Genomic DNA, 22,316 nt, shown 5'->3' with positions numbered 1-22,316 from the left:
CCTCACTGATGGCCCTGACCATCAGCAGTGCTTTGAAGCTTAAGAGTAAGCAGCAATGCCACCCCCTCACCGGCTCCTCATCATTTTAATTGCGACTAGCAGGTCCCAGACACTGCTTCGAGTGGGTGCCCAGACAGCCAATTAAGACCGCGATGATTTTTGCCGTTGCTTCATAAACTCCTGTCAGCAGGATTAAGAGCTACAATATAGTCGGCAATCACAGGGGTGTAATGAAGAATATCTAAGTAGCATCAGGGTAGCATCCTAAGATTCAGCTACATGTGTGAAGTTCGCCTCGCCCGTTCTTGGACACATCTATCTAGCACAGCGGTGAGGGGTAGGTTTTGCAGGATCAACGCTGCTGTTTTACTGCAACCCCCGCCTCCTCTGAGGTCCGCTAAATAACAAGGACCAGTTAGCAAATCAATGCCCCAGATGTGAGGCCAAACTACACCTGATGCAGCTCATCTGGCCAGTTTTATGCTGAAGTAAAAAAGGAGTCATGGAGGCCTCCTTATGAACTGGTGCCCTGGACCTCTCCCTCAGCTGACACACGATTGTTGGCACCCTTAGGTGCTGTTCACTGCAAAACAGCACCACCTCCATGGGCAAACAGCAGGCAGGGGAGACTTTTTGATGTGGAAAACACTGTGTGGGGGGCATTCTGAGCTGGAATCATGTTGTAGACGGGGGCCTCAAAGCTACTTTATTATTTTTATTTCCCTTTAACATAAAAGTGGCCATTTCAAGCAGAATGAGAGAGAGAGAGAGAGAAAGCTGAATAATGTGGTGTGCTGTCCAACCCTTAAAATTAAGGAAGAGAGTTCCTCAGGATACTATGCTCAGTCCTGGGATTTGTTTTCAGATCTAGGACTAAATTCAGGACAGACAAAATTCTTTTCCTCTTTTCTCCCCCAACTTTCTTCATTTCAGCTTCCAGTGTGTGTGTGTGTGTGTGTGTGTGTGTGTGTGTGTGTGTGTGTTTTCATGGAATCATATAACTGAAGGGTTGGAAGGGACCCCGAGGGTTATCTGGTCCAACCCCCTGTAATGCAGAAATCCCTGACAGATGACCATCCAACCTCTGCTTGGGAACCTCCATTGAAGAAGAGTCGACTGCCTTCTGAGGGAGTCCACTCCACTGTCAAACAGCTCTTACTTATTCAGGACAGATTAAAGAAAGTACTTCAGTGCATGGTTAATGTAAGGAACTCCCTCCCACAAGAGGCAGTGAGGGCCACGGACTTAGATGACTTTAAAAGAGGATTGGGCAAATTCATGGAGGATAGGACTATCAATGGCAACTAGCCACAATGGATATGCTCTGCCTACACAGTCGGAGACACCAATGCTTCTGAATACCAGTTGCTGGAACCACAGGAGAGGAGAGAGCTCTTGTTCTCGAATCCTGCTTGCAAGTTTCCCACAGGCCACTGTGAAAACTAGATGGGCCATTGGTCTGATCCAGCAGACTCTTCTTACATTCGTAGTGGGGAAAATAAAGTCTGAAAAAGCAAGTGGGGCTGCCTCTGCTCTGAACATGTTCTGCTTTGTTCCAGTTACTTGATGAATGACTTGGCTGATTCAATTAGAGAACATTAGAAAGCACCGTTTTGTCACCCTTAAGTCATCATTCCATATGATGAAACAGTCTGCACATTGTCTCAGACTTTCTGGCAGATACTGCCTTCCTGCCAAAACTCCCACCCAACCAGGGTCTTGTTGACAATTAGCCAGCCGTTATTTTTAGGGATGCCGACAAAATTCACAACTAAAAGGCTTGAAATATAGGCTTGAAGTGCAGAAATGTTCACTGCCTGGAAATACTTATTCTTATTGCAAAAATTTATCAAGCAGAAATGTGATGAAATCTTAATTAATTGCAGACTACCTTACAGGGTGATATCCTTTTGCAACGGCATTGGTCAACATTCATCAGATGAGCCCGGTGACACTGCTCAGAACCGGGTGATGGAGCCTTTCCTTTCAGATAAAAATATTCCCGATTGCGAAAATTAGCTTGACGTTTTAATTGGTGGGGACAGAGGAGTGGATCCATGGTGTTTCTTGCTCTGCTTCATGAGCCCTGCTACAAACAGTTTCCCAAAAGTTTCTTGGGAAAATTCTTGCGTGTTTAGTAACACATTTCATTTCTTGTGTGCAGGGCCGGCCTGCCCATGAGGCGGGCTGAGGCAGTTGCCTCAGGTGGCAGAACCCTCTGCCATCGGTGGAGAAGCGGTGATGGCAGCAGTGGCCTCTGGTGTGATCTTGTGCGCTGCATGAAATCTTGCTGAAATTTTGCAAGATCTTGGGTACTCCACAAGATCTCACTTGAGCTCTGTAAGATCTCGCCAGATCCTGCCACTGCCACCATTTCATCAGTGCCACTATGCAACTCAGAAAAATAGGATTCAGCAGGTGTGGGGGCAGACACTTCAGGTGGATGGACTTGGTACCTTGATTGTGTGCAGGTATAGGTGTGACCAGGTGTGTAGACATGGGGACCTCCAGGGCCACTGCTGGATTTGGTTTAGAACCTGAAACTCTAAGGCAGTGGGGGATGTAGAACCATTTCCAGCCCATTGTCAGTTGTTTCTTTCCGGACAACCTTCCAGAGCCTACATGGCAGCGGTAGGAGGGGCTACAGGCAAAAGTGGGTGGCCCAATGAATGAAAGTTTTTGACTTTTTAATTCTAGTTTCTGACACACACACACAGACCTCAATCAAAGCAAGGATGCATGAAGCACCATCAGAGTAAAGGATACATTCCAACCTGGCAAAAACACAGAGGGCGCAAAGCAGGACCTGTGAGGGTGTGGTCTGGAAAAAAAGGTGTGGCCCAAGGAGCATTCTGAGGTCCAAATTTCAAGGCCCGGAGGGCCACATTTGACTTCCAGGCCCGAGCTTCCCTTTCTTGCTCTAAGACTGAAAGAGTAGAAGGTAAAGCAGGGCCTACAAGTAGACCTCCAGAAGTGTTGCTGTAGACGAGCACTTGTCCATGTGAGATGTGCAGAATTAATTGGAAGCCGAGCACCAATTACTTCCCAACATCTGTTTGAAGTGAAAAACAGCGGAACAATATTGACTTTTTCAGAGCCTGAGCTCTCAGTCAGATTAATCAGTGCAAATGGGATACGATTGCAAGCAAATTTGGAACTCTTGAGGGAGGGAGAGAAGCAAGCTTATTTGTTTCTGTGCTCAGTGATGACTGTTTGCTCATCACTGTATTAGCAAAGACTTGGGGTTGCAGTCAATGCCTTCCCTACTCAGAGGACAGAAAGCTGGACTAGATGGTCCTTTGGCCTGATCAGGCAGAGCTCTGCGCCCTGCCATGAACTCCCTCGCTGGCCTTTAGGCAAGCTACATTCTCTCTGCCTCGGCCCCTCCCTCAACTGCAATGCACGGCTAATTATGCTGACCTACATTGAAGGGTTGCCAGAAGGTTTACTGAGATAATGAAGGTGAAAATGCATTCAAAACTCTAAAGTGCTATATAAATGTGAACTCGTGTGTGTGTGTGTGTGTGTGTGTGTGTGTGTTGAGAAGGAGTCTGGCAGGAAGGTCATTGGCCATACCGATCTATTTTAAGAAATGCCGGGAAGGCTGTTTGTATATCGATCTGGAGTTACCTGGGGGACAGATGAGGCAGCCATAAGTTCAGATTCTTAATTGCTCCATTGATTACATCCTTTTTTTAAAAAAAGAGGCAGGGGAGCAGTGAGCATTTTGCTCGTACTGCAACAAGTTACTGATAAGGGGTATTATGTCAGGAAATCAAAGCATCTGGTCACGATGTAGGATATGATCTGGACAGGTGTAATAAACTCTGGGTTATGTGGTGTTTCTCTGGGTTATGTGGAAAGACCCTGATGTTGGGAAAGATGGAGGGCACAAGGAGAAGAGGACGACAGAGGATGAGATGGTTGGACAGTGTTCTCGAAGCCACTAACGTGAGTTTGGCCAAACTGCGGGAGGCAGTGAAGGATAGGCGTGCCTGGCGTGCTCTGGTCCATGGGGTCACAAAGAGTCAGACACGACTGAATGACTGAACAACAACAAATGTGGTGTTTCAACCTGGTTTCGAATCTGCACGTGGGGGAAGGACCTGCAGCTAAAAAGTTGGTCGTGTAATTCTAAACCAGTAGGTGCCCTCTTGGTCTCATAATTCTTTCATTTATTTAGGAACATAAATGATAGAAAGATAGAATTGTAGAGTTGGAAGGGACCCCAAGAGTCATCTAGTCCAACCCCCCGCAAGGCAGGACTATACAGCTAAAGAATCCCTAACAGATGGGCATTCAGCCTCTGCTTAAACACCTCCAGTGAAGGAGAGTCCACCACCTTCCGAGGGAGTCTCTCGCACTGTCAAGCAGATCTTGCTGTCAGAAAGTTCTTCCTAACTCTGAGCTGGAATCTCCTGCCTTGTCAACTGAATCCATTGGTTTGGGTCCTCCCCTCTGGAACAGGAGAAAACAAGCCTGCTCCATCTTCCATGTGACATCTCTTCAGATATTTGACGTTGGCTCTTGACATCCCCTCTCAGTCTTTTCTTCTCCAAGCTAAACATAGCCACTTCCCTCAGCCATTCCTCATAAGGCTTGGTTTCCAGTCCCCTGATCATCCTGGTTGCCCTCCTCTGCACACCTTCCAGCTTGTCAATATCCTCCTTAAATCGTGGTGCTCAGAACTGGACACCAGACTCCAGGTTCCTCTCAATATTAGTGCATTGTACAACTCAATTTTTCCTTTATGGAACATTCCACAGAATGGGGAAGCCTCTCTCCTCCATCTTGGAAATCAAAATGAGGCGAGTACGGACAGTTGCACAGATTTAATTGGTAACGGAGTCCCCAAAAGCTCCTGCTTTCTAACACCCTTTTGATGTAAGAAGTTGAACAATATTGACTTTTTCAGAGCCTGAGGTTTTAGTTAGATTAATTAGTATAAATGGGATACTAATTTTTACAACCATGCAAAATTATATTTCAGAGACTTTGATGCTAATGAAGGACACACACTGCCTAATTAGAGGAGCGATAGTTAGAATATTTATGACTCTTCCACACTTGGGCAGGTCAGCAGTGTCCACAGCACCATCCCATCAGAGACAAGTCTCTTTGATCATCCACGTACCCTCTATGAGGGGAAATGGATTCCTATTTGAAGGACTAGATAACTTTTCGGCACACACACACACACACACACACACACACACACATATTGCACTCGGCATGTGAGTCGACAGAACTTAGTTAATAGAATCATGGAACCAAATGGTTGGAGAGGATATCGGAGCTCAACTTAACCCAATGCAGGATCAGCTCAATGAAGGATCCACTGTACAGGATGCAACCACAGGAACTGGCTCCCATAAGAGGCAGTGATGGCTATCAGCTTAGATGGCTGTAGAAGACGATTGGAGAAGTTCAAGGAGGAGGAGGCTATGTACATAATGCTTCTGAATACCAGTTGCTGAAAGCCACAGGAGGGGGAGGGCTCTTGTGCTCTGGTCCTGCTCGAGAGTTTCCTACACGCATTTGAGTGGCCACTATGAGAACCTGGAATAGGCATGGGGGGGGGGGCCTTCAAGCCTAGGGGACACATGCCATCCTCCAGGTCTACCATTCCTTCAGAACTCTTCCCAGGCCACACATCTCAATTTGCATCCAAAATTTGTCCTTGAACTCTGATGGGGAGGAAGAAGGTGTATAGAAATTAGGATAATGTGCAAAGGTAAAATGGGCATCCATTGCCCCTCACACTTTTGCTTCCGACTCCACCCGCTACTGGCGTGTGGCCCCCAGAAGGTTGCACAGAGGGGGGATGAGGACCTCAGGCTGAAAACTAGGACCAGAGAGAGCTGGGTTCAAATACTGAGTTCAAATACTGTTAGCTATGAACAGTGGCGTAGCGTGGGTTGCCAGGACTCTGGGCTGTGTGGAGGGGGGCAGGTGGGAGGGAGGGAAATGGACAGAGCACACATGCGCATTCCACTGCCTAATGGCATCCACATCACCCAGAAGAGTCGTTCCATTGTCTGGAAAGGTCACTTCCTGGTTCGCATGGAGAAGCTGTTCTCAATGGAGCCCAGCAATGGAAGCGTGCAGTTGTATTTAGGCTGCACTGTGTGTTGACGTTTTGTGCCTCTAACAATTTTGTGCCTGGGGCAACTGCCCCTGTGTGCCCCCATGCTACACCACTGGCCATGAAGCTGATTCTGTGATCTTGGGTGATGAATCAAGGATGAGGATGAGGATGAGGATGATCAAGTTATCATCCGCACAGACTTTTCATGTATCTGACCCATGAATCTTTCACTCTGTGTGGTTTTTAACTTTTGGTGTCATGTCAGCATAGCACATACATGTGTCTCTCTGCATTGCTCCCAGAGTGTTCCTGCAGATGGAAACTGCACACCAGACCTGACCCATGGGGTCTCCGGTCCACTGCTGTGTGGGTTTTGAAAAAGAGGGTGGGGAGAAAAGTCCCAAATACGGTGGTTGCACTACAGGAAAAATGCAAAGCGACCATTCCCGTCTGTCCTCATTGAAGCCCAGCCCAGCACTTCTCTCTTAGTACTGCCTCTCGCTGCCTCCGTTTTGTTCGGGGGAAACAATTAACTGGGAAAATAGGAAATGCTTTGAGGAGCTCAGGCTAGAGAGAGCCCTTAATGGAATCTGGAGCGGGCAAGGAAACGGCTGTGCTGCTTTTGGAGCGATGTCAGGGTTGCCAGGCGCCGCATCCCTGTGCGATTAACTCTGATGCACATGTGCTAAAAAGGAATATCTGAATGACATGATGGAGCAATTACAACTGCTTCAATTGTGCTGGCTCCAGGTCCCCCTGGGGTTACATGGAAGCAGGCTTTGGCAGAAAGGCGGCGTTCAGGGCGGTGAAAGCTCTCCATTGTTCCCATGAAGGCTTACGGCCGGAGGGAATAGCAAATTGGTTGTGGAATTCCATATCAGGATAAGGATCTCCCTTTTTGGCAAGAACTGTTCCAAGAACTGGCTGGAAGGCAGGTAGGAGGATGCTGAAGAACTTGGGAAGTCTCTTTTCCCTTTCCTCTCCATGATTTTATCTCAGGGTAAAGCAGCCACACCAAGACCACAGGTACAGCAGCTAGAAAGCTGCCTCATATCGAGTTAGGCCATTGAGCTCAGTGTTGCCCATACTCACTTGCCAGTGGCTGTCTGGGGTCTCAGGCAGGAAGTCTAGTCCCAGCCTCACCTGGAGATGCCAGGGATTGAAGCTGGGACCTTCTGCACGCAAAGGAGATGCTCTGCCACTGAGCTATAGCCCTTGACTGCCTATCGTGGAATGGGAAGGCCTAGGCATGTAGGTATGGCCAGCCCTACTGTAAGACCATAATGGGCTCTTGAGCTCTTGAGCGGTGGATTCAGGAACACGAAGAGGCAAAAACCATGCAGGGTTCAACAGGATTTATTTTGAGTTGCATATGCAAAGCAAAAGGCACAATCCAAAAGTTGGACTGAGCACTGAGAGACTGGCGCGTACTCCTTATAAAGACAATACAGAAACCGAAAATAGAAACCGAAAATTGGCTCAAGGTTCACATGTTCCCTAGGAGGGTAACCTCCCAAAGCCTCCCCAGTCTGGGAATGTGTACCTGGCAAGCTTTGAATATACTTGGCAGACTTCCCAGAAATATAGCAACATAAGCAACAACAGTCCCCTATTGTATGCTGAAGGTTGAACCTATTCATAAGGCATGTGTGTGTCTAATCAGCAAGAAAGCATAACTTCAGTTAACCGGCAATAATACTTATTGCATTAGATAGGAAATACAAAAGCATAAATCAATAATACCCATGCAGGGGGATGAGTCTACTAACTAGGAAATACCTTACATCTTAATGGACTGAATATAATATTAATACAGTTGGCAGGAGCCAACTCCAGCTGCATTCCTCCCGTCTGCTCAGAAAGTGCATACATCCCGTCCAAGGCTGAGAGCCCCCCCTTGCTCACACAACTCAGAGCTGCCCCTCTCCCAAAGACCCATAGGAACAATACACAAATATAAATCAATACATACCAATACATGTAAGGATACACAACTCCAACAAGCCTGATGCCTCCAGTATGATCAATCAACAAGACCAGCTCTTAAGCCCATTAAAGGCTAACCACAATTAATATTAACGGCACATTCCTTAAAAGGGGCTTTCCGTCCCCCTCTCTCGTGATGGTGTTTCTATGGTAACAGCCAAGGTGCTATTTCTGTATTAACAGGCCATTGTTTTAATTCCAGATCGTGCACCGTTATCTAAACCTTGAAGCTGCTGGCTAGTTTTGGCTGGTTTCCCAGAAATAGTTGAAGAAGCAACATTAGGCACATTCCTTTGTCTCTCTTAATATTACAGAAAAATACAGAAAATATATTAATGCACAAATGCTGTGAATGATACACAAATAGACAAGCTTAGAAAGCAATTAAGGCATTCATAATCAATATGGGATATTTAGCTATTTGAACTGTCCCCTTCATTCCCTCCTTTTCTCTTCAGACAACTCGGACTTCACAGTACGAGTTCGTCTGACGGATCCTCCTGAGCCAAACTGCGATACAGGGTCAATTTATAGGGATCAGTTATCCTTTGCACAGAATCAGAAATACACTTTTGGACACATTGGGCTAAACAAGGGGCCATGTAAATTGATAACAAAATAACAAACAGATATGGTCCTCGGCCATGGAGACCAACTGTGAGCCACTATCATGTAGCACCTCCTCTCCATTTATAGGGGTAGTAACATCATTAACTCTTCCGCAATGGTATGCATGTTCGTATTTAAAAGCAGTCAGGTTCAATGGGATGGGTAGCAAAGGCATTTTTCCACCTTTTGCATCTATGGGGCCTGACATGCGTACCAAGCAATTTCCCTTCTGGTTCCTCCCCACAACCTACGCTCCTGTAGGTGCCTCAATAGGAAAAGAAATACCACCACCATGTAAAGTATAGTTAACATGATGCTAACACCTAGAAAACTCAGTGTATTCTCTCTTTGCGTGGTGTTCTCGTGGGGCATCATTTCTCTGCTCTCCACCTTTGGGGATCAACGTATAGGCCACACGTACCACAGGAAGATTTCCTGCTGTTGGAAGTATTCCAAGCAGCTTAACTACTGTTTCTTCCTGACCCTGGGTTCCTGGAACCTCCACCTGAGGGAGTGACCCTTCCATTTATTGACGGGGGAAACTGACTTGCACCGTACACACCTCCTTTCTAATTCCTGACTCAGATGGTCCTGATATATCGCTTGGCCCCTGTGGCTATAGCGATTCCTGTAAGGCAATACACCTCGTGTGTGATGCCCACCTTCCGGATTAGGAGGAACGGTCTATGGACCCACTCCTGTTCCCCAGTGGCCCTATAGGCCCTGCCTTGACTGGTTGGACAAACCAATGGTAGCACTGTCCTGCTGTCCAACTGTCCTGATACCGTTCAGCTGCTGATGTTTCCCAGCTTCTTCTGCCGTGCGTAGAGGTGCCAGCTTCCCGGGTGTGGCACCAGCAGGGCTGTCGTCTCGCGGACATCGAGAAATAATCAGGAATCACTGTCCAATCTGCTTCAACTTCCTTCACACGCGGACGGTGGACCCACGGGATGGTACCGGTAACTTTCACTGCCGTTGAAATAGACAGGAGAACAGTACGCTGCCCTCGCCAGGCCTCGCAGAATGGGGCGGTATGTTGACCCACACTCGGCTCCTGGTTCGATAGCGGCAATGGTTCCACCAGCACACAAGGCGTTCTAGCCTGGGTCCACCTGTTCAAAGACAAAAATCTGAGACAGTGATTGCACATCATGCTCAATATCTATAACATTTCTTGAAACAGCTGAAACCATTTCCATTGTCTCTTCAGCACAGGGTACTTCAGCTGCTTTTTCAACTCCTGAAGTTTCTTCTCTAGCTGTAATTGCTTCTGTGGTTACTTCTTGCTGCACTGGAGCTGCACAAAGTACATTTTCCTGTTGATTTTTTCCTGTTTCTGCTACTAGCACCTGCTTCACTGCTTTCTGTGACAGAACTCTTTCCTTCCTCTGATAAAGCACCAGAGTCTGAGGTGAGGGTGCTTCCACCTTTGGTCTTTACTGCTGCAGTTGCTACCATTCCTGTGAATTTCGCTTCAGTAGCTAGCTCTATGCTTCCAACCTTTTTTTTTTTCTTCTCTTTTTTTTTTTCCGGGGGATCCACAGTTGACTCACTTTTCACAGTGTCATCCTCTGTTAACTCGACCTTAGTGCGTTTTGATCCCAAAGTAAGCGTATCTTCCTTGTCATTCTGCAAAGATCCTTCAGTTGCAGTTACAAGCGTGACATCCTTCAGTCCATTACTTTCCGGAACATCAACTTCAACTTTCTTCCGTGCCTGCCCATCTCAAGGTATGGCTGGTATCTGCTACATCCATTTGGATGACATTCACTACCTTTTGATCAGGTGCTGAGACTTCAGCTACTCCCCTCTCCATAGATCTCTCAGCTACAGCTTGCTCTATTGATGTTTTAGGGCAGGGTCATCTTCTATTTTATTCGTTGAAGGCCCCTCAATAACAACTGCATAAACATCTTGCATTTCCCTCTGCTCAGGAGCTTCAGTCCTGTCACCAATTACAGAGGCTTTATCAGAATTTACCTCAACACATGTCGCAAGGGAATCTGAAGTATCTTCTACCTCAGAGTTGAAACCGACCTCATTCTCCACATTCTGCAGGATCTCCTTTAGTCCTGGCTGTACGGTGGCTGCGGCTTCCGCTTCCATAATTCTTCTGACTGTTCTGAAAAGATCACCTCATGCACCTTCTCAGGAGGAAATTTCACTTCCACATTGCACCCTCCTTCTCTGCAAATACCTTCACACCACCAGCCTTGAGGGCTGCCTTCTCTATGGGGGCTTCTGTTTTCCTTTCCTTAAGAATAATATCACCTTCTGCTGTTTCTATAGAGGATGCCATCTTCTTTGCTTTGTGGGGTCCTCTGCCTCAACGTCTTTGCAAGAACCTCGCTCCACCATTTCCCTTGGCAATCTCTACAGCAAACTCTATATCCACCTTCTCTGCAGGTGTTTCCATATCTAGCCTTTCATCTGGCCGATCTGATGAGGCCACTGTTTCTGCCTTCTCTGCAGGAACCTCTGCTTTCACCTTTACATCTGGCTTCCCCGTGATGGCCTCCACACAAACAGACACATTTGATTCTTCCGCCTATGTGAAAGGCCCCAAATTCTCCTTTAAGTCTGCTGTCCCAGCTTCCACACTCCCTGGGAGGAACTTCATTTCCACCTTTGGACACGGCCATCCGTTTCTTTTCTCCACACATGGATCTCAGTCTCTGCATTCTGCTTGTAGACCTCCACTTCCACCTTTCTTGTGGGCAAGTCTTCTTCTACCATCTCAGCACGGAGAGGTTCAAGTTTTTCATTTACCATTGCCTTTCCTTTGCCTTTGCCTTTGCCATTGCCTTTGCCTTTGCCTTTGCCTTTGCCTTTGCCTTTGCCTTTGCCTTTGCCTTTGCCTTTGCCTTTGCCTTTGCCTTTGCCTTTGCCTTTGCCTTTGCCTTTGGAAATACTGGTTTCTGATTTCAACTACAACATTCTCTGTGCTTTCTGGTAGTAAGCCAAGTGCGGCATGTTCGGCCATACCTAGGTCACTGACTTCAATTGCTGCATTCTGCACTGGAACTGCAGTTATCTTGCTCTGAATAGGTGCCTCAAACACAAAAAACTTCGGCACAGGGAGGCTCAGCTTCTCTTTGCTGCCCCATCGGCCGCCCTATTCCCTCGGGTCACAGGTTCCTTTTCCTCTCTGGTGCCCTTCGCAGTACCTCACGGCTATCATCTCAGGGGTCCAAACGGCTCCCAACAGTTCTGCTAGCTGGTTTCGGCGTTTCACATTGCGCCCTTCTGATTTCAGCCACCAACATTCTTTCCATATATCTTCATCCTCATTAGTATGAGGAAAGCATACTCAAAGTCTGTATAGATGTTTACAGTTCGTACATTGGCCAACCATAGTACTTGGGTGAGGGCCACTAATTCAGCTGTCTGAGCTGACGTTCCTGGATCCAATGGACCTGCTTCAACTGTTGCATATCTCGCTAATCTCCTCCAATTCTGAACAAAGCTGCTTTCATCGGAGAATGAAATCTGGGCTTGGAGCTTTGTAAGGAGATCTCGACCCAACAAGGGGATGGGGCACTCTGACATATATAGGAATTGATGGGCCAGCGTTTGCCCCCAATCACGCATTCCATGGGCTGTAGAAAAGGTTGTACTTGACTGGTCCCTGTTGCCCCTGTAACTTTGATTGACTGCTGGCTGATTGCTGTAGTTGCCACTGGAACTACTGAATTCTCCATAAAATTGACCACTTGGTTCCCTATTTACATCTGGGTCATGAGTTCAGGGGAACCCTAAAGTGAACCTGGTCCTCCCTATTGCTGGTTCTCAAAACTTTGCCAGCCCCATGAGTACTGGACCTCCTTGTCCGCTATTCCATCGGTCTGTATGATAGGAGTAGCGATTTTTACTGGTTCCTCTTCTTCCTCTGGTTCCTCTTCTTCCTTGGCTCCTCTTCTTCCTCGGCTCGGTTCCCCTTGGTTCCAGTCTTCGCCCGTTCTCCTGTTCGGGCCATCCCTTTTCCAATGGCCTTCTCGCCTGCACCACGCACACTGGTTTCTTCCTAAACCAGTTCCGCGCTCTCTGCCTCTTCCTTCAGTTGCACGTCCTCTTCCCTTCCTCATTTCCTCTTCTCCTTGTTGCTTCTCCCCTATAGCCCGTGCCAACATCCTCTTCTGTCTGTACTTCTCCTGTTTCTCTTCCCTTTCCTCATCCCTATTATCATATACACGCTGAGCAGTTGCTATTGTCCACTCCAATGAATGGCCTTCTAAACCACCCTTCTTCAGTATTTTCTTGCGGATATCTGGGGTTGATTGGGCTATGAAGGTAGTCTTTAATAATAGCTCATTATTCCCCTCCTCTGGATTTAGGGGTGTCCAGATTCGAAATGCCTCCTTCAGTCTTTCCAAGAACATGGCAGGACTTTCATCAGGCTTCTGGATAATTTCAGAAACTTTTGCCATATTGGTGGGCTTTCGCGCATCCCTAATGAGCCCTTGGATCAAAGTGCTCCTATAAGATTTGAGCTTCTGCCTGGCATCTGCCTCATTGTAATCCCAGTTGGGATCTGTGAGGAGATATTGAAGCAATCTTTCTCCCTCATCTACTTTGTCGTCTGCCAGGAGGCGACGAGCCTCAGTACGTACTCTCTGCACTTCTTCGCTTGTTTGCAATGTCTGCTGGCAATCTTCCCAAGTAGGGGTAGTATTCAGGTCAGTGGTAGAAAGTGGGATATGTTGGAAAGTACTAGTTCTGGGCAGGGGTTCCCCTTCCCGTGGGGCAGGCCCAGGCGCATCCCATGCCTGGCGGAGCGGCATTAAATTAGACGTTATTCCCTTCACTCTTTCCATTTCTTTTTTTTTTTAGCATCTGATGCTCCTCTTGTTTTAGCGCCCACTCATATGTACTCAGGAAGGCTCTAAAATACTCCTCAGAGTCTTTACTTTTGATCTGAGCCAGCTTCAAAAGCCCATCAGACACACCTGCCGCAGCCTGCCACCTCTTCATGATCAGCCTAGCCCTTTGGTAATTTACTGCAGTGTTCTCGGGTTCTGGCATGGATGTCAGGGGTACATGGCAAATCCTCTGGTTGTTGGTTTAACTCATGGGTGGGATACACACTTCTCTTAGGCATTTGAAGAACTGCCTTGGGGTCTGTTGCCTCTGTCTCTCCTCCTTGTTCCTCTACTGCCCTTGGAGCCTGGCCTCGCGGCGATTGACTCAGTGGGGGTTGGAATGGAGCACTGGGAACATAAGGGGTTGTCTGCTGAACAATGTCTAAGTCTGTTCTGTCGAGATCGCTTGCTACTGGCAACTGTGCTTTCTCTCCAGAGCATGGCATTATCTTCTTTTTGCATTGTTCCTTCGGGTTCTGGTCTATACACCCTTTCCATATATTTACATATGGAATCTGATCCAAACGTGTTTGGATTACTGCTGCCCACAGTGGGTTCACTTTCACAGGATCAAAGGATCCTTCAGATGGCCATCCGGTGTCTAGTGTTGGCCAATCCACTTCACAAAGACTTCTCATCTTTTCCTTGTCTAGCTTGATACCATAGGCATTGCCTTTGTTAGCTAACTTCCAGTTGTTCAAAATGCACTGGAGCGGGGTCAGTGGGGTTGAAGAACCTCCCCCCATTTCCCGCGCCTTCAAACGTGCTTGCACACACACACTCGCACCCGGGGTTCGTGGCCTGGGCAGTCTCCTGCACACAGGAATCTCACTACTTGCCAGTCCCGTCTCTGCCAAGGCAGAGATCCACACTCAGTTTTGGGTTTCCTCTACGGTCCCCCACTCATACACTCTCTGCAATCACACAGGCGCCTCACACACCACCTTCCCAACCTATCTCTGGTTCCCTTCTGGACGTCTCAGACGTCCTAGTTCCCTTCTGGGTGTCCAAGACGTCCACCCTTACCCTAGGGAGTGGCTTTCAGTTGTCTCATGGACTGATCGGGTCCACTCGGTACAAACCTATACCACCTCCCAGAAGAATGATCAATTCTTCTTTCCTTATCCCCTCTCCCAGGAGGATTCCTTACTTACCCTTCCCGCGGGTTGCCCTTCAGCGCTGCTCCTTCTCCTGTTCCTTGTGTCTGTTCCTTCGCGGCAAGGCAGTGGCCACAGAAACGGCTTTCAGTTTCCCAGTCAAAGGTAGCCTGGCGTGCACAGAAACTTTCAAGTGTTTACAGCGACCACAAGCCAGACCAGAAAAGGCACAGACCTGCCTTCATGTCAGCATTCAACACTCAAAGAGCCCTGGCCCACCCAGGGACGCCAAAATGTAAGACCATAATGGGCTCTTGAGCTCTTGAGCGGTGGATTCAGGAACACGAAGAGGCAAAAACCATGCAGGGTTCAACAGGATTTATTTTGAGTTGCATATGCAAAGCAAAAGGCACAATCCAAAAGTTGGACTGAGCACTGAGAGACTGGCGCGTACTCCTTATAAAGACAATACAGAAACCGAAAATAGAAACCGAAAATTGGCTCAAGGTTCACATGTTCCCTAGGAGGGTAACCTCCCAAAGCCTCCCCAGTCTGGGAATGTGTACCTGGCAAGCTTTGAATATACTTGGCAGACTTCCCAGAAATATAGCAACATAAGCAACAACAGTCCCCTATTGTATGCTGAAGGTTGAACCTATTCATAAGGCATGTGTGTGTCTAATCAGCAAGAAAGCATAACTTCAGTTAACCGGCAATAATACTTATTGCATTAGATAGGAAATACAAAAGCATAAATCAATAATACCCATGCAGGGGGATGAGTCTACTAACTAGGAAATACCTTACATCTTAATGGACTGAATATAATATTAATACAGTTGGCAGGAGCCAACTCCAGCTGCATTCCTCCCGTCTGCTCAGAAAGTGCATACATCCCGTCCAAGGCTGAGAGCCCCCCCTTGCTCACACAACTCAGAGCTGCCCCTCTCCCAAAGACCCATAGGAACAATACACAAATATAAATCAATACATACCAATACATGTAAGGATACACAATTCCAACAAGCCTGATGCCTCCAGTATGATCAATCAACAAGACCAGCTCTTAAGCCCATTAAAGGCTAACCACAATTAATATTAACGGCACATTCCTTAAAAGGGGCTTTCCGTCCCCCTCTCTCGTGATGGTGTTTCTATGGTAACAGCCAAGGTGCTATTTCTGTATTAACAGGCCATTGTTTTAATTCCAGATCGTGCACCGTTATCTAAACCTTGAAGCTGCTGGCTAGTTTTGGCTGGTTTCCCAGAAATAGTTGAAGAAGCAACATTAGGCACATTCCTTTGTCTCTCTTAATATTACAGAAAAATACAGAAAATATATTAATGCACAAATGCTGTGAATGATACACAAATAGACAAGCTTAGAAAGCAATTAAGGCATTCATAATCAATATGGGATATTTAGCTATTTGAACTGTCCCCTTCACTACCATTAGGCAGAGTGAGGCCATTGCCTCTGGTGGCAGATGGAAGGGCACAGGAATAAGGAGCTGCCTAATGCTGGGTCAGAGCATTGGTCCTTCTTTATTGATTTGATTTATTGTATTTGTATTCCATTTTGCCTTCAAATGAATCCCATAAAAAACCAGTTACACCAACAATGGGGGAATAATGGCTGTTAAAATTTAGCTGGATTTAGCCGAGATGGCGAAGTTGACATGTTTGATCAGAGAAAAGTCATTGTCAACATTTACTACAGACTGAAAACCTCTTATAGGCTTTTTGCGTGAAAAAGAAAAGGAACTTACAATATTTGGATTTCAGGATTGAAGGTAATATTGGTTTATAGAAAGTGGCTTTGTTGGGTGTTAACTTGGAGGGGATGTGCTGAATAATTTTCTATTTTTAGCTGGCAGATGAAGAATCAGAAGTTCTCACTATTAGCAAACAAGCAACTAAAAAAAAAATTAAGCTAAACGCTATTATGTTGATACACACACTCCCTGCCCCTGCTGCCCAATGACTCACGATCTTTTACTCTGTTCAGCCTGTTCAGTTCATTAAAATGCACAAATGCACATCCGCTGTAAAAGGAGGGCCCTGATCTAACATAAATAACAACAGCAGAGGTGTACTTTAACTTATTAGTTATCAAGTTGAACCTGTGCCCCATCCTCCCAACAGGTGATGTTTGAGGTAGTCAGCAAGAGCAGCACAAATACAGAAGAAATGCAACAACCTTCTTGTCCTTGGGTTTCTTCAGCTGCTGCCCCCGGGGCCTCTGCTACTGCTGCTGTTGCCAATAGCAATGCATGGCAGGCGGGTGGCAGCTGCGGAAGCTCAGGCTCGATGACCTGGGTCAACACTAAGAGATCTGGTGCCAGGCAGAGAAGCAGACTGGCAGTGGCACTCCAGATTGTTAGAAAAGGAGCTTTCTCCCAGCCCTACCTGGAGATGCCAGGGATTGAACTTGTGACCTTCTGCATGCAAAGCAGATGCTCTGGCACTGAGATACGAATGTATGGGCGTAAGACGAGCCTTCTGGATGAGGCCAAAAGGGGCCCATGTTTTCCAGCATCTTGTTCTCCCAGTGGCCACCCAGATGCTTGTGGGAAGCCCACAAGCAGGATCCGAGTGCAAGAGCAACACCATACCTTGCAACATTTATCTGATGAAAATAGGGATGTCCTATTTAATAACAACAACAACAACAACAACAACAACAACAACAACAACAACAACAACAGCCCCACCCATCCGACTGGGTTGCCCCAGCCACTCGGGCAGCTTCCAACATATTAAAAAAATCATAAAATAAAACATTAAACATAAAAAATACTTCCCTATACAGGGCTGTCTTCAGATGTGTAGTTACTTATCTCCTTAGCTGAAGGTCATATAATTCCATACCTTGCAACATTTCTGCAATGAAAATAGGGGAACTGGGACATTCTGGGATCAAACCAGAAACTGGGGTGGCTTCTGTAAATCCAGGACTGTCCCTGGAATATAGGGACACTTGGAGGGCCTGGCAACACTCTCCCCTCCTACAAAAAGACAACACAAGAAAATCAAGAAGAAATTACAGCGGTATGTTAAACCATGCAAAAGTTAAAATACTAAAACAGCTTAGAATTCCTTCAACTTCCTGGCTAGGCTTGGCTAAATAAGGATGTTTTTAGCAGGTACCGAAAAGCTCATAGCATTTATGCCATCACCGCCCTGTTTGTGCCGGAATGCGGATGCTTCCTTGACCTACTTATTAGGAGAAGAACCCCGATTACCAGCCCAACCTCCTGCTTCCTGAGCAAGGCCCACTTGCCCGCTTCAGAACATGCTGGGCTTCCTTCCCTCCTCTAGCACATTATTTTTTCAAAGCAGCCTCTGCACTTCCTGGTTCCTGAGCTTGCTGAGAGCCAGAATGCCGTGACTAACACTGTCCGTGCCCAGAAGTCTGCTGTAACAGAAGCCTCCTCTGCCAGCCTGCCGAAAAGCGCTCCAGCTCCATGTCAGACAAGGAGCCGCATCCTTCCTTTTCTCTCTTCCCCAGCGTGTTCTCTAGAAGTGGCTTCATCTGCTGAATATATGCTTATTACATTGCTACCCGACTTTTTCTTGCTGTCGTGAAATGCAGAGTGAGGCTGCGCACTGGTTTACCTGCCTGTGAGATCACCTTACCCCACATATGCCCACTCAACCACTTCGATTGGAGGAAATGGCGCTGTTACAGGTGCCACAGAACCTCCACTCCAAAGATCATGGAAGAACTCAATCTTTCAGTGTGGGCGGCAGCTACACTTTGGAACTCCCTGCCTCTTGACATCATGGTGCTCTTTTCAGCACCTGCTAAAAACATTATTATTTTTTGCTTAGACAAGCCTGTCCAGATGTTTAGAATCCGATGTGAGTTTTTATCTATATTTTTGGTCTATTGGTATTTTAACTTTGTGAAAGTTTTAAGTTACTGTTAATCTTTCTGATTGGTAATTTTATTGTTCCATCCTTTTTTTGTAAACCGCTTTGGGGGGATTTTTTTTTTATACAATCAAGCAGTGGATAAATGTTATGAAATAAGTAAGATAAATGATATATACGACCCAATCCTGAATCTGAATTGGGCCAATTTGGGCTTTGGCTGAGTCAGGTTGAGGCAATCCTGGATCTCTCTGGGTTGGGTTGGGTCGGATTGGGGCCCCTGGAGCAATCCAAGGCAGTCAGGTAGTGAGGGCACGGGGTGGAGGGCACAGGCAGCCTATGCGAGCAACACTGGACTGTTTGCAAAAGGGCTTTTAAACAGCTCTGCACTATGCTTTGGCTGCAATCCCTTCACTCTGCCCCTGAACATGCTGCTGACCAAGGTTACCCTAATCCATGGTGCTGTTTGAGGCAAGCCAAGGGGGTGCTCCCTGCCATTCCATGTAGAGAACCCAACCAACCTGGTATAATAATAATAATAATAATAATAATAATAATAATAATAATAATTGTTATTTATACCCCGCCCATCTGGTTGGGTTTCCCCAGCCGCTCTGGGCGGCTTCCAACAAAAGATTAAAAGTACTGTATGTTAAAACATCAGTCATTAAAAATTTCCCTAAACACGGCTGTAAATTAATCTTGCTTCTATGCTGGTGATGGGATAATGTCCTACGACCTCCTGAGGACAGGTGGCTAGCTTAGGGTGTCTAGGGCAGGCCAAATGGTAGCCAAGTGACTGCCATCCAACACATCTGCCGCCTGAAGCTGTTACCTCACCAGAGAGAACGTTAAGGACCTCACCCCTCATGAAGTAGGCACAGAAAATATATGTTTCTCCAGTGAGAAAATAGCTAGTGCACTTAAGTAGAGAGAAACCAAGGGAGAGATCCTGAGGTTTTGCAGCAAAGCTGCAGGAGGAGCCTCGGCCATTTAATTCCTTTGTCTTGTCCAAACCATCGTATGCTATTAAAATGATCTTCTTGTGCAATCAAATGTCCTCCTTTTGCTTGCCAAGAGGCATGGTCAGTTCATTGATGCTTGTGCTTTTTGTTGAAACATTGGAAACCTTTAAAAATATAAAATAATAATAATAATAAGTCTTGTTAAGCAAATCCTTTTTCCATGTCCTGAAGCAATCAGGTATGGATCGACCATGAACTGCTTTAAAACTTTTTTTTTTTAGAAAAGCAGGAAAGTGTGAACATCTAAGGCAGCTTCCTATGAAATCCTATCTTGTTCCTTCACCGAATCCCTTTCACGTCTCCGTCTCTCTCTCTCTCTCTCTCTCTCTCTCTCTCTCTCTCTCTCTCTCTCTCTCTCGTCTCTCCCCTTCCTCCAGGAATGACTTGCCAGGCTCGGAGCTCCTACATGGACAAGGAAGTGCTGTGGGGCCACCGCTTCACTCCAGTTCTGACCCTGGAGAAGGACTTTTACGAGGTCGACTACAACTCCTTCCACAGCACCTACGAAACCAACACGCCAGAGTGCTGTGCCAAAGAGCTGGCAGAGTCGTTCCGGGAGGGGCACCTGCTGAGCCACCTGTCCAGTGCCAACCTCTTGGGGGGAGAGGAGCCGGAGAAGTCGAAAGAGGAAGAGGGGGAGGAAGAGGGGGTCGTCCAGGAGAAGGACGGGAGCAAAGAGGAAGGCCAGGAGCCAGCTGAGTTGAATGGAGCCAACGGAATGGCAGGGGAGCTGAAAGACAGCATGTCCTTATAACACAGATTTGGGTTGAACTATTGAAAATTCAGGTGCATCTACCAGGGAAGGGGCCCAAGGAGAGCTGGGAGGGTGGACTTAAGACTAGAGGACCATGCTCTCATTTCCAGCTGTGTGACTGAAATCAGACAGGCCTGGACATCTGTTTGGGCTTCTCCCCTCTTTCCTGCGAAATGCAATTACTACAGGGACTTACTCACCACTTTGAGATCCATGGACACCAACAAATGTTCTAGACAAGAAGTATTATGATTGTGATGACCTTAACTAATAGTGACATTTCACAAGTGTGTGCTTTGAATGCCTCTCTTCTGGCAGAGGGAGGGCATGTATTGTGGGGAGGGGACCCTCTTTGGGGAATGGAATGTAGCTGCAAACCTTCTCCTTCATTAATTTGGTGGATTGTAGACACTAATTTGTTGAATAAAAAGAGAGGAATGGAGTATGGGGGGCAGAGATGCTTTCTAGAGGCAGCCAATGCGTGACTTTCCTTTTGAACTGATTCATGAGGTACATAATTAAACTGTGGAACTCACTCCCACAGGAGGCAGTGATGGCTACCAACCTGAATGGTTTTTAAAAGAGGATTGGATGAGTTCATGGGGGAGAGGGTCAAGGGATATTGATGGCTACTCAGCACCATGGCTTCACTCTCGGTGGCTACCTTCCGAGGGAGTCCATTCACCGTTGAACAGCTCTTGCTATCAGAAAGTTCTTCCTAGTATTGAGTTGGAATCTCCTTTCTCGTCATTTGAAGTCATTGGTTCGGGTCCTCCCATCTGCAGCAGCAGAAAACAAGCTTGCTCCATCTTCCATGGGACAGCCATATCATCCCTGAGCCAGGTGACATTAACGGTCCAAGCAAAAAACTGTTGACACCACCTGAGTACTTTAACCCCCCCTTTTTTTCCTTTAAATGCCACAATGTATTAATGCAATTTCACTTCATTTAGAACTTTCTCACTCCAATCCAAGGAGCGCCAAACAGTGACCTGCCAAACATGGTTAGCCTCAATATTTCCTCTCTGTATATTTCCTCTCCGAAAACTGATGCCAAGTTTGTTTTCACTTGTCAGGGAGGGAAAGAATCAAATCCTGCGATTGCCCAGATTGCAACTTATTTGTTCAAGATTTTCTTTCCCATCCTTCCTCTGTGGTTGCCCCCCCCTTCATATTGTTAATGATCTTCTGCTGTCCAACTCTTTGAAATCCAAGCAACAGTAATGTTACACATAGTCATACAAATGGGATTCACGGGGTGAGCAATACATTTATGGCCAGAGAGGTGTCATGCAAAATCTATTCTCTAGTGATCTGTTATTCGCTTCCTCCTTGAAACCTATTCCTCTGTGCAACAGAAAAACTGTGACAATGGGAATTGGAGCAGACAGGGCATTTTTATTCAGAAATAAGCCCTGCGGAGTTCATAAGGGCTTATCCGCTGGTAAGTATGCCCAGGGTGGCATGAGGGAGAGAGGTTGGTGCTGAATCCAAACTCTGGCTTACACACATTTAAAGGAGCATATGGGAAGTGTGTGTGTGTGCGTGTGTGTGCGTGCGTGTGCGTGTGCATGAGAGAAAGGGGAAGTTTAAAGGGTAACAGGAATTATGACCAGTATGAATCAGTGTGGCCACAGTTTAAGATGGATATTGACAAGCTGAAAGGTGCGCAGGGGAAGGCGGCCAAGATGATCAAGGACTTGGAGACCCAAGCATTATGAAGAACGCTTGAGGTAGAAGAAGAAGAGTTTGGATTTGATATCCCGCTTTTCACTACCCGAAGGAGTCTCAAAGCGGCTAACATTCTCCTTTCCCTTCCTCCCCCACAACAAACACTCTGTGAAGTGAGTGGGGCTGAGAGACTTCAGAGAAGTGTGCCTAGCCCAAGGTCACCCAGCAGCTGCATGTGGAGGAGCGGAGACGCGAACCCGGTTCACCAAATTACGAGTCTGTCGCTCTCAACCACTACACCACACTGGTAGTTGGGTGTGCTTAGCCTAGAGAAGACTGAGAGGTGATAGG

The 22,316-nt window shown here is 46.8% G+C and overlaps 1 protein-coding gene across 1 annotated transcript in view; it reads left to right on the top strand.

The window, feature by feature from the left end:
- KCNJ5 (potassium inwardly rectifying channel subfamily J member 5) overlaps window positions 1-20,737 on the top strand; it is a 32,439-nt gene extending 11,702 nt beyond the window's left edge. Inside the window, exon 3 of the mRNA XM_033172052.1 lies at window positions 19,918-20,737. Within this exon, the coding sequence (XP_033027943.1) occupies window positions 19,918-20,294 (377 nt within the window). The 3' untranslated portion in view covers window positions 20,295-20,737. The remainder of the gene's footprint in view (window positions 1-19,917) is intronic.
- The last annotated feature ends 1,579 nt before the right edge of the window (window positions 20,738-22,316 follow it).

The sequence above is a fragment of the Lacerta agilis genome, chromosome 15, assembly GCF_009819535.1.
Source record: "Lacerta agilis isolate rLacAgi1 chromosome 15, rLacAgi1.pri, whole genome shotgun sequence".
NCBI lineage: Eukaryota > Metazoa > Chordata > Lepidosauria > Squamata > Lacertidae > Lacerta > Lacerta agilis.
The sequence above is the reverse complement of the archived record's forward strand: the minus strand, read 5'-3'. Positions and strand labels throughout refer to the sequence as shown.